Here is a 12,775-nt window from a genome sequence, read left to right on the forward strand (position 1 = left end):
AATAATGACAATGATGATGATGATACAAGAACAAGGAGGAGGAGGAGGAGAGGATGAGGAAGAAAGGGAAGGATGGGATGAAGGACTAAGCAAATACCTAGATCATTTGGGCTAGAATAAAAACCTATTGACACAGGATGGCAGTTTCTGTCAGCCTTGAAATCTCTGTGCTCTGGGTCCCTGGAGAAATGTCACCTCTTTAATGTCCTGAACATGGTAGATCTGGATGCAAATAGAATTTTAGAAAACCTGGAAACAACTCAAATATTTATTAATGGGAGCATAGATCAATAAAATGCAGTATATTTGTGCAATGAAATACTCCATGGAAGTGAAAAAGAATGAACTGTCAAAATAACATGGAAGAATATCACAGATATGTTCACTGAAAGAAGCTATAAGGAAAGACTAGATGCTGTGTAATTCCATTTATGAAATTCAAGAACAGGAGGGAAAAAAAAAAAAAAAGACGGTCATCCTCATTGTGACAGGTGGTGATTTTGGACATGTTGGAATTCAAAGTTAACTGAATGTGTAAAGGCAAATCTGAGGAGATAGTATGAGTTCACTCCATTTATACTGGTGCAGCTAAAACACAATGGTCTGGAAGATTCCACATGCTTCATCCTCTTGAGATACTTACCTTCTTGCAAAAGTTGCAATAGTGAGCAAACTCTTTTTCAAAACACGGCACACAATAATTGCCACTCTCTTTGGAAATCAGAGGCTTAGTTCCTATCGGTTGTCGGCAATGCTCACACACAAAGCAGGTTTCATGCCAGTAGTTTCCCTTAAATTCCATTTTGCGAGAACCTGTATTCCAAAAGTAAGAATCTGTTAGTACAAATCAAACACAATTTTATTTTGTCTAAGCAAACATATTTTGGATAACTCAGAATTATTTTTAAAGTAAAGACGATGAACTAATTGTCCCCTTATGGAAAAACACTGTTTTGTTAGTTCCAGGAACATTCACCTAAAAAAAAAGGTTAATAGAGTTCACTAACCATGATGGTGGTGAATCACTATTTCACTGACAATTCAAGTCTCATGTTAAGCTACAGTCTGAAAATGTGAAAGTACTGCTTAAACTTGGAAAGATTTACATAGTCCCTTGTCTTCTTGTCGTCCCTCAGAGGGAATAATAAGTAACCCTCGATCCAGTTTGTGACAAGCTACAAAACAATAGTTAGCCCCATTCTCCTTTGATAAACCCTTCTTTCTGACTTCAGTTATGCCCAGGACAAGGTATGTAGGGTGAAATTTGTATCATTGGAATAAATTTTATCCTTATTCAGTGGTGGTTCAAAATGTTCCTATTAATTAGATTTTTACAGAAAGACACAGAGCACTGTAACTTACTTGTTCAAAATAGAATTACTATTTTTTATTTCCAAACTACAATAAATGAGATCAAGAGATAGCAAGAATGATGGCTTTCTTAAAAGCAGGGATAAATCTTCGTCAGCTGCTGAACTCTTCTTGTGCTTGGGCTTACTTAAAACCATTGCAGCTTCAGTTAGGGACTGGAGAGCCCTTGTGATGGATCTTACCAGGCATGATGGTCTTCTTGCAGCGGAAGCACTTGGAGGAGCACTCATTAGAATAGCACTCCGTGCACAGCAGGCGCTCATCCTTGGCAGCAAAAGGCTTTTCCACCAAAGAGTGATTGCATTTGGCACACTTGAAGCATCCTTCATGCCAGTGCCGGTCTTTATAGCAGAGATCCTTCGAGACGGTAAATAAAAGTTAATTAAATATGTTTGGGACAAAGCAGTTTTAAAAGACAAAACTGAACACTCCCGGGACCCTGGTGCCAGTAGGTTGTGCTGGTAGCTTGAGGGGAAGTTGTCATTGATAGTGATAACCCATAGCAAGGAGAGAACTCTGAGGTAATTAAGAGCCAGTGCCTGGGGCTTTCTTGGTTGGTCACTAAAAGTAGCTGGAAAACAAACTGACTCTGCCGTTTCTTCTACCTTCCCCTACATTTGTCTATAAACTACAAATGAAGTTTTTTACAGAATGATTTTTATTTTTAGGTTGCAGTATCCTATTACTGTTTGATACTTTATTAAACAAAATCCAACATCACCTAATTAAAGAAAAGGGAAAAATGAAAAAATATACAATAATGAGCATTGTAGGAGGAATGGGTTATATGTGTAAGTTGTTGAGTGGAGAAGAGGCTGGTTTTGAGGTCAGAAAACAGACCTCGAATCTTTGTGCCTCTAACTATTTATGTATTCATTTACATACCCTTGTCATTCCAGAAATAACTCAGTATTTCAGCAGTCTAACTTTGGGCAAATAACTTCTTCAAGCTTTAGCATACTAAACCACCTCATAAGATCATTTGAAAGGATTCAAGGATATGTTATATATCTTAGTGCTAGCATAGTGCCTGAGACTTGATTGATGAGTAAATTTTAAGATCCTTACATCCCGTAGCAGAACAACAGAAAGAATAAGAGTCAACACTAAAAGAAAAGATATATTCACAGCATTTATCTGCTGCTTATAACAATAATTCAGTGACTCGAGATGAGACTTACCTTGGAATCTGACTCAATGGGTTCTTTGCACTCTTCACAATAGTTGGAAAAGATACGATCATAACATGAAACACAGTATGGATTGTCATCTTTTAGTACATATTTCTTCCCAAGAAGTGATGCTGTGCAGCATTGACAATCGAACTGAGCAGTTGTCATTTTGGTTTGATCTGTGAATGATTCATGTATATCAAAGGAAACTTTTGATTATAAATTATAAAGCCTCAATACAATACGAGCCAAGCATTTGAGTAAATTAATATGTTCTAGAGAAAAACCTCCAATTAAGGAAAATATACTTGTAGTCATGGTAACACTTGGAGTAATTTAGGAAAGGCTACTCTTTCATCTTGTCAGTTTCCTTGTCTTTTGTTAATGAAATGAATCACGCCAACAGCCAGGTTGTGAAAAACATCTTATATTCATCACGTACTAATGTGGAAATCAATTAGTACGATACGTGTTGAAGTAGGGTGGTTTCACCTCAAGGATGTAAATATGAACTGTTGATAGAACTTTCAGGAACTGTCATCACTTACTATTTTGCTGGTGAGTTCTGGAGGGAAAGTTCCATGGAAATTATAACAGTTCTTTTTATTCTAATTTAAATAGAAAGTAATCATATTGTCATTTTTCAGTCCATTGTTTCATTCTTCATATCTTTATTGGGTACCCAATGAGGATTCTGCTTTGTTAGTTCTAAAGTCTTCCTATACCACATATCTTCCCATTGAGGCATCTGCCTTATCTGTGGCTTCAACCGCTACAAATATGATGATGTCTCCAAAATCTTTTTGTTTTGCCTTGACCTTTCGACTTTAGCTTGTATGTCCACTTGCCAGCTGGGCATCACCATTTAAATGCCCCACAGCAAGCTAGAAGGTAGAGGATTCAGTCCAAATGCCATGTCTTTGTGACAACTGTCAAGTGATTGCCCAGTAATAGAAGTGCAGATAAAACCATCAATGGTAGAAAACAGCTATAGACTCCTTCAAGCTTTAGTGCTAAACTAACATGTATATAAAATAAGTAATAGCTGCAGTATCGTACAAAAGAAAAAACTGATGTGAAACACAAAGCCAAGGCCCGGATAAGGATACAGATTATTTTGTCAATTTAGGAAAACCATATTAGAACAAAACATGGATTTTAAAAGGTCTTAATTAGGCATTGACCATGCATTTTTCACTGTTATCAAAAGCAGTGCCACTGATTTTCCTTGGAAAATGGAAGTTTTCATCGTTAGATTTATTGGAATTTGTTAGGAGCTATGAATATTTTCTAGTTCTCTACCCTCAGAAGTTTTTAGTTTTAATTTTAGCAAAATCAGAAGGCCAGTTAATTATTATGATGCTTTTACAGCATGTAAAATGATAGTTTGTATTATTCCCACACATTCTGTCTCTCTCATTTTAGTGATGAAGTTTCCAGAAAAGCATCTTGCTGAATATATGTCATCATTAACTTGGGGTATTACAGTTTTGCTATATTGTCCTTCACTAGAAAGTAGAGGAAAGACTGAGGATTTGGAACATGTGGGTCTTTTCCCAGGAAAGATGAAAATTCAGATCAGAAAGTTCTCAATGGAACCTGGCCAAAACAATCTGCAAGGAACATTGAATTCCTTATTTGATTAATTTTACAGAAATATCTTTTCCTAGTTAATACAAATATACTCAAAGTGTTGCTGAGAGCTTGGAAACAGGAAGAGAATAAATCTGATTGCCTTGAAAACTTTGAAAATACAAGTTTCATCTATATTTACAGTGATCAAGAGTTTCTCTTAGTAGTATCATAAAGCATGTATCTTTAACTTTCATCACTTTAAATAGAAAATTCCATTATCATGTTTAATATTAATTTATTATTACATGTATGTAACAAAATCATGAAACACAGCCTAGGAGGAATTCTCAACTCATAGATTACTTCCATTTTGTGAAGTAGATTGTAAAATGAAGAAACAAAATCAGTAATAATTCTTATGCCTATTTTAAACAACATGTTGAATACAACAATACATTATAATAATGGTCCTGCATTTGGTCCTCAGATCAAAAGTCTAAATATAAATACAAGACCAGATGGTCTTTCCCTATCCTATCCTAACCATAAAATAGGCTTGCTCCATGGAAAATAATTGACAAAATAGACCACCTTTTTGTTATTTTTTTTAAAGGAGAAAGATGTGACAGCTAGAAGACAAATCACTACTTATTCCATTCTGTTTTTAAAAGCAACTTTAGGGAGTTGTGTAGGGTGAGAGCAAAGTCAGCACAGTTTCTTAAAACCTTGTGATTTTGTATTTATAGAACTTTACATTGAGTGCAGACATTTAGGCCATGTCAGCATTTATCTAGTATCTACTCAGTGACATTTGAACTTCCTGCCTTTGAAAAGTCTGGGTTCTCTTAGCTTAACTCCTATCTTAGTAACAGTGAATATAATTTGAGGTAAGAAAAGCAACTGAATTTTTGCTCTCTTACTCTTGGTTGGGAAAAATATACTAAGAAATTTAGTCCTCATTTTCATGAAATCTACCATTTAACTGTGGAGATAAAAATAAATCCTAATATTGTTTCTTAAAAATAAGGTATTATAACCATATAAATATACACATAGCACTAGAATTATACAGAGTTGCTTGGGGGAACTAATAGAAAGGAGAATGAAGGCTAGAGTACAAGGAGAACTTTCTAGAAAGACTTCAAGGAAGTTAACCTACTGGAAAGCTGTGGAAGGAAGGAAGGAAGGAAGGAAAGAAGGAAAGATGGATCTTGGTTTAGCAGGAAAGGAAAGGGAAAAGAAAGTAGGAGAATGGTACAGGATCTCATTTGAAGTTGGGAAATGGTGAGTCCTGAGTTAAGAACAGATTTCAGCTGGTTCTATTCATTATAAAGACCCTGAAATTATTTAAAGCAGTTTGAACTTCTAACACAAGCAGTTCTAAATGGGGAAGGGAAAGGGCAGGCAGAAGAGATAAGAGCATGGATTGTTCCATCAAAAATAATCACTTTTTAACCATCTTGTTCTCTCCTAAACATCATTCTGTACTTTCTCCTCTTCTCTATCTCTAATGTCGATATGTTTAAATACTGAGGAAATAATCTCTATGTCTTACTCAGAAGAAAAAACCTAATGACTGATTTTATTCATTCTCTAACAGGTAAAGGTGTAGGAAAGAAGATAAGGACTATGTCATTCTTATTTCGGGAAACCTCCCCTGAGTGTTAGCTTGGCACAGATATTGGGGAAATTTTGCTTTTAAAGATTTAAAATCCTTGAACAAAGTTGATTTCTAATTATGAGCTATAAGAAATCTTAATGTACCCAATTAGATAGCATTCAATTTGTCTATGTGTGAACTCAGAAATGTTACTCATTCACTTGATATATCAATTAGAAATTCTTGTCAAACTTCTTTCAAAGTCATTCTGCAATTGATATGACATGTAATCCCAGAATTTTTATCATTGAATACTTGGGTCTTAGAAGATTGATTTAGAGATGCAGTGATATTTCAGAGAACCTATGAAACCAAATAAAATGGGTAAGAAATCCAATGGCATGAATGCACTTGCTTTGTTTCTCCAGTTTCCTCCTTTAGATGGTGGAACTTATATAGATTTTAGATTTCTACTCAAAAAGGATAATTGTTTCTAGATGAGAGTGCTACTTCTTAGGGTTTTCCAAAACCAGGAAAAATTTTATGTCTAGTTTTATGTTATGGTGAGTTATTGATGAGAAGGCTAATGTTGTAAGCACTATACCCACTTACATTTTTTACTATGCTAAGCAGAATTAATAGATTCACAGGAAACGTATTTGAGAGCATGTCAAGCAGGCAGGAAGCAAACACTTGATGCCATGCCTTGTATCTTTAATATGCTCATGTTTACAAGTCACCATACATCATTCATTTATTCATGCATTTGATAACTGTGAATTTGTTATTTACAAAGTAGTCTGCTAGAAGTCGTGAAGGATATAAAACTAAATGACTCAAATCTCATCCTAAGACAACTTATTATCTGGTAGGAAGAGTAAGGACATTTTACAATAACTAAGCCAAAGTTAATAGGTGATAAGGACAAATGAAATTATATGTTTTTAGAGCAATAGTTTTAAACACTGGATGCACATTGTAATTTTTAAAATTTCTAAGGTGCAGCCACCCCTCCCAAACCAATTAAATCAGAATTTGTGAGGGTGGACAGTTTAGTATTTCTCAGTTGCTACGTTATTCAAATGTCCAGACAGGGTTGAAAACCACCAATTTGGGGGAAGGGAGGAAGTACTACTACTCTTAGCTAGGAAAAACTCAGGAATCATTTGGAGAAGGTGGCATCCATTCAGGTCATGGGTAGATTTTGAGGATTGTTTTCTCAATCTTGGATCTATCCTTCTTCCAGTTGGAGAGGTCAGATAGCTTAAAACATTACCCTTTCCCAGCCAATGTTCAGGATGCAAATTTGGCTCTGCTGACTAGAAGCACTTGTGTGAAAATCTGGTTGGAAATGAAATGAAAGTCAGGTGTCTGCTGCTGTTGGACTGGGATTTTCCCAGGTGAGAGATAGTTGAGGCTATGGTATCAGTGGCAACAGCCGCAGGATCCTGACCTCTGGGTCACAGGAGAAAATGTGTGTTGAGGTGGGCAAACAGCAGTTTCTACCACCCTTAAAGTAATATTAAAAGGAGGAATGGTATCCAATACTTTTGTGTGTTTTCTGAGTGCAGAACTCTTACAACAACCCACTGAGGAGTTCTATTTTATTATCCCCATTTGAGGGATGAAGAAACCAAAGCTGAGAGAGGCCAAGATCACTTGGCTGATAAAAATGCTGGGTCTTGAGTTCCAACCTACACCTGTTAGAAACTGAAGCCCGGGATCTTAGCCATGTAAACTTGTCCTTTCCCAGAGTTGTGGGGGAAGGACATTCCAGATAGAGCAACAGAATTAGGAAAGGCACTTATACTTGAATATGTGAGGCATGCATGGAAAACAGAAAAAAAAATTCTAAATAGCTTGCAGGGCATGAGAAGGTAAATACTGCAGACAAATTTCAGAAGGCTTAAGTTCCAAGCTAGAGTTAAACTTTCATTTTTCTATAGAGAAAACATAATAACTCATAATTGAGAGTAGGTAAGTAATGTATTTTGAGCTGAGATTTATGAAAATTAATTTAGAAATAGTGATAGAAGGCATTGAAAGGTAGATAAACCACAGATATGGAAATCACTTAGGAGCCTATTTTTCAATAATTCCATTTAATCAGTATATATTATTGTATGTCCTATGTAACAAAATGCTGTTTTATGTGTTTTAGGGAATACATAAGAGAATCAATCAGATTTTTTCATCAAGGAACTTAAAATATAAAAGAGATAAATAATAAGAATAAAATATATGAATCATACTTTACCCTAACATAATTATATGCAAAACATACACATATACATTCAAATCTTGTAGAGATAATGAGAGCAAGTAGCAAGTAATAGGAAAGCATAACCATGTATGCACTCTTGGAAATTTGAGAAGCCAAAGATCGATTCCAATTAGAGGGGTGAAGATGAAGTTGAAAATCAGGGAAGGATGGAAGCATTTGGTGTGATTGGGTTGGAGGTAATGATGGCCTGATTCAGACAAAGAGAAGAGAGGATTGTGTGGGATGTGTCAAGATTGTGTGTGGGAATCAAGAAACAGTACGACTTAAAAAAGAAATGTCTTTGAGAGGCAAAGAGCGTGATGCTGGGATTTCCCATATAGGTTCTTGGTAGAATGAGTGCTCCATTAATAGAAGATGGGAACACAAAGACACAAGTTGGGAGGCAACATTAACTCAGATTTAAATGCACTGAATTTGAAGGACTAAATAAGTGGCACATCAAGCTGAATGTCTAAAAAAAAAAAAAAAAAAATTGAGATATCACACTAGACCAAGTTTAGGCATTTTTGCTATAGATGAGATATTTGATAGCTGATGAGATAAAGTGGTAACTGAAGTTATGAGATTGAACAAGAGCATCAAAGAAAGCTGTAAAGAAGTGATAAAAGGTCAAGGATGGACTTGTGGGAAAATACACAATACGTGATGGGGAAGAGATACAGCAGATGTGGTAGAAGATCATGGTGTTTATAAAAATGTGGGAAGAGAGAACTTCAAGTACAGATGACTGATAATATTAAGGACAGGGTCAACAAGGAGCTACATGGCGCCTTCAGGAGAGTAGTTTGGCTAATGTCAGATTTCAAGGAGTTAAAAAGTGAGTGAAGAGATGTTCACTACTGACTGTTTAGAAAAGTAGATATACTGAACACCATAAGGAATGAAAATCAAACAAAAAAAATAAAATGAATTGCTGAACTGTCAAGAAGTAGGGGAATGTCTCAGAGGCAGAACATAAAAGGAATGCAAGAAACTAAAAAGGTTAAAACCCTCTGAAGAAGTTATCCGTCTTAAGGGTAACTTCTGAACCATGATGACCTTGGTATTCAAGGTATTATATCCTGAACTTATTCTAACTATAAGGTTTAAAACCCTCAGTTTTTAGTTCAAAGATTCGGTTTAAAGTGGAAGTGGTTGTAGTGCCGAAGTCCCTGACATAAACACAAGAAAATCCTCCATGGAAAATGCCTCTTCAGTCTAGACCTGAAAAAGTCCCTACAGATGAATTTTTATTGAGCACGAGCTCACACATTTAAAAAATTATAATGTAAACAATGAAAAAAGTAGCAAGGAAAAACCAAGCAAAAATAACAATGACAAAACAATTCCAAGCATGGGAAATAGGTTCAAAATGTAAAATAAATGAAAATAACATGTTTAAGACATAACAAAGTTTATTATATATTTTTAAAATGTAATAGGTTTGCAAAAGAACTGATAGACTTTATAGAAATGAAAATATAACACTGAAATTAAAAACTAAACAGACTAAATGGCAGATTAGAATAAGTTGAAGGGAAAATTAATAAATTTGAGGATAGAGCTGAAGAAATAGTACAGAATGCAGCACAGAGAGAAAAAGAGATAGAAATTATAAAAGAGGGTTAAAGAATGTGGAAGATAGAATAAAGGAGTTTAAGCTAAATCCTTTCAAAATTCCAGAAAAAAAAATAGAGAAAATGAGAAATATGCAACAATTGGAAATATAATTGAATTTCCTAGAATTAATGAATGGTATAAATTCTCAGATTCAGAAAGCAAAACAAATTTCCAGGAGCATAAATAATGGACAATATATATATATACATCATCATAAAGCTTCAGAACATCAGAGCTAAGTAAGATCTTAAAAACATACAAAGAGAAAAAAACCAAATTCTCAAAACACCGACAATTACATTGGCAGATAATTTCTCAAAAGCAACAACAGAAGTGAAAGAAAGGAGCAATGCTAAGAGAAAATAAGTAAAACCTACACCTATCTACCCAGTGAAGCTGTATTTAAAGAATAAAGGTAAAACAAAAACATTTGGATTGACAAAAAACTATGTTTACCACCAATAGACACTCATAATCACCACTTTATTCTGTTATATTAGAAGTTATAAACTGTGCATTAAGTTGTGAAAAAGGGTTAAGAGCATAAGAATCAGAAGGGAACAAATAAAACTGCCATTATTATTGAGGATCTGATTGCATGTTTTAAAAATCCAAAAGATTCTATAATAAATTGTTAAAATTGTAAATGAGTTATCAAAATTGCTGGATAAAAGGTCTATCTATACACAAAAATCAATTGCATTCCTATATAACAGCAACAAACAGAAAATAAAATTCTAAAAAATATAATTTACAATGCTATTTTCAAACTCTGAAATAATAAAAATTTGTGAGATCTCTATGTAGAAACCTATAAATATTTGAGGAAAAATCAAGAAAACCAAAATAAGTACTTGCAAGATGTGTCATTTTCATGAATTTGAAGACTTGCTATTGCAAAGTGTTATTTTTCCTCCATTTGCTATATAGATACAAACCAATCAAAATTCTATCAGGGTTGTTTTTTTGTTTGTTTGTTTGTTTGTTTTTGGTATGCGGAATTACACATGCTGATTTTATAACTAAACAGGAATGCAAAGGACCAAGAATAACCAAATCACCCTTGAAAAAGATCAAGAGTGAGATATCAAGACAATATAAAGGTACTGCAATGGACAAGATGATTTAAACTCAAGATTAGATCATTAGACCCCTGAAAAAAAATAGAGAGCCCAGATATAAATCTACAAATATATGGGCACATGACCTTAGTAGCAGTGATGAATGATGGATCAGAATAACATCTTCAGTACATAATGTTGGGTCCACTCTATATCCATTTGGAAGAAAAATGAAACATTCATCACATCTGTGGTAGATTGAGGGATGTACCCCATAAAAATTTTGTTAATCTTAATTCTCACTCCTGTAGGTGTGAACCCACTGTAAATAGGACCTCTTGAAAACATTAATTTTAGTTAAGGTGTGACCAAACTGAATGAGGGTGGCTCTTAATCCATATTACTGGAGAGTTTATAAAGAGGTCCCAGAAATCACAGAGGTGAGAAAGGAGAGGACATCATTATGTGACTGGAAGCAGAGATAAAAACTAAGGAAACTCAAAGATTGCTAGCAGCTAGCACCACAGCGCTACAGTTTTCAGGGAGAAAGAAAGCCTTTCCAATGTCTTGATTTTGGACCTCTTCTAGCTTCAAAACCAAGAGCCAATAAATTCCTATTGTATAAACCAACCCACTGTGTGATATCTGTGATAGCAGCTCTGGCAAACTAAGACATCGCATACAAAAATTATTTCCAGGTGGATTATACATCTCAAGGTTAGGAAGAAACAATAACCATTTTCAAATATAGAATGACTTCATAAATTTTAGGTAAGGGAATATTTTTTAAACAAAGCAGAAAAATACTAGCCATTCAGGGAAAGTTTTATGAATTAGACTGTAATTGAATTTAAGAGTCTCTGTCAAAGATCACAGTAAAAGAGTGAAAACAAGAGTGGGAGAAAGTATCGTAACCCATTATCCAATAAAGGACTTGTATCCAGAACATATAAAGAACTCACAAAATTCGGGATGACATTCAGGATTATCTATTTTTTGGAATTAGAAGGGAGATTGTGAAGAAATACAGAGGGTTTTGAATATATAGGGAATATTCCATTTCTTAATCCAGGTTATTTCTTATGCTTTGCAACATATTATATTCTTTTCTGTAAAGTAATGCTTTATTTTTAAAAGTTTCTTTAAAAACAAGTTGATAATGACTAGTGGAAGCAGTGTATATTAAACCATTCTTTCATTATGTGTGTCAACAGAGGCAATAACCCAGACCAAGGCAGCAGTATCTAGGGAAGGGGCTTGCATGATGATGGTGTCATAGAGGTTGTCAAGAAAAGGGTGATGTGGGGATGATTGTGGGCTCAAGAATAGGACTGATGGCTGAGAGGGTCACTGTAGACATAAGAGAGGGGAAGGGGAGAATAAAGTTCTTTCTCTCTCTTTCCCTCTCTCTTACTTTCTGAAACAGTCAGTCACCATGGGACTGTGCAAAACAAATTCATGGTTCCAATATGCACAGTTTCAGTTAACAGAGTACTGGGCAAATCAAAGACTGCCTGCACGTGTCTTATTGCTATCCTACCATAGATGGCAAGTTTTTAAAGTGAGAGGTCTTTTCCTTTTTTCTGGTAGAATTAAAATGTACTAGTATGTAATTTGGGCCTTCCTGTTTCCAATAATGGCTCTATGTTAATGTGTTTCTGAGGAATTTTATTTCTCCATGCCATAACTTGGGGGAGCTGAATTACCATATATATCCTTTATTCTAAATGCCAATTATATGATACTCCATTGATTTGATTACAGCTTTCTCTTCCTCGTGGGGATAGAAAATACCATGTAAAATAATTACATTGATTTTGTGTCTTAAAATAGAGGATACAGAGTAAATGATATTTAAGATTCCCTTCATCTCTAACACATGATCTCTAACTTTCTCTAAATAAATGCAAATAATGCTATAACCACTACTTTTTTCACATATGTAAAAGCTCACTTTTTTTTTTTATTTTAAATTCTGCTGGGCTTTCTGGCTTAATTTTCATCTGGTTATTCAAAATAGTTTCACTTAGCTAGTAGAAATACATCTATGCTCATCTGGGAGTGCTGCATGACTCTTTCAATTGCCCATTCCAGTCTTTCACTGATTCTGTAA

The 12,775-nt window shown here is 34.7% G+C and overlaps 1 protein-coding gene across 2 annotated transcripts in view; it reads right to left on the reverse strand.

Annotated features, from left to right (window-relative positions):
• FHL5 (four and a half LIM domains 5) overlaps positions 1 to 12,775 on the reverse strand; it is a 43,307-nt gene that overhangs the window by 12,235 nt on the left and 18,297 nt on the right. For both annotated transcript variants that reach the window (XM_037842707.1, XM_037842706.1), the window contains 3 exons: positions 2,553 to 2,722; positions 1,554 to 1,728; positions 644 to 813 (listed from right to left, as the gene is read on the reverse strand). In XM_037842707.1, coding sequence (XP_037698635.1) covers positions 644 to 813; positions 1,554 to 1,728; positions 2,553 to 2,711 — 504 coding nt within the window. In that variant the 5' untranslated portion in view covers positions 2,712 to 2,722. The remainder of the gene's footprint in view (positions 1 to 643; positions 814 to 1,553; positions 1,729 to 2,552; positions 2,723 to 12,775) is intronic.

This window comes from Choloepus didactylus, chromosome 7, assembly GCF_015220235.1.
Source record: "Choloepus didactylus isolate mChoDid1 chromosome 7, mChoDid1.pri, whole genome shotgun sequence".
NCBI classification, from domain to species: domain Eukaryota; kingdom Metazoa; phylum Chordata; class Mammalia; order Pilosa; family Megalonychidae; genus Choloepus; species Choloepus didactylus.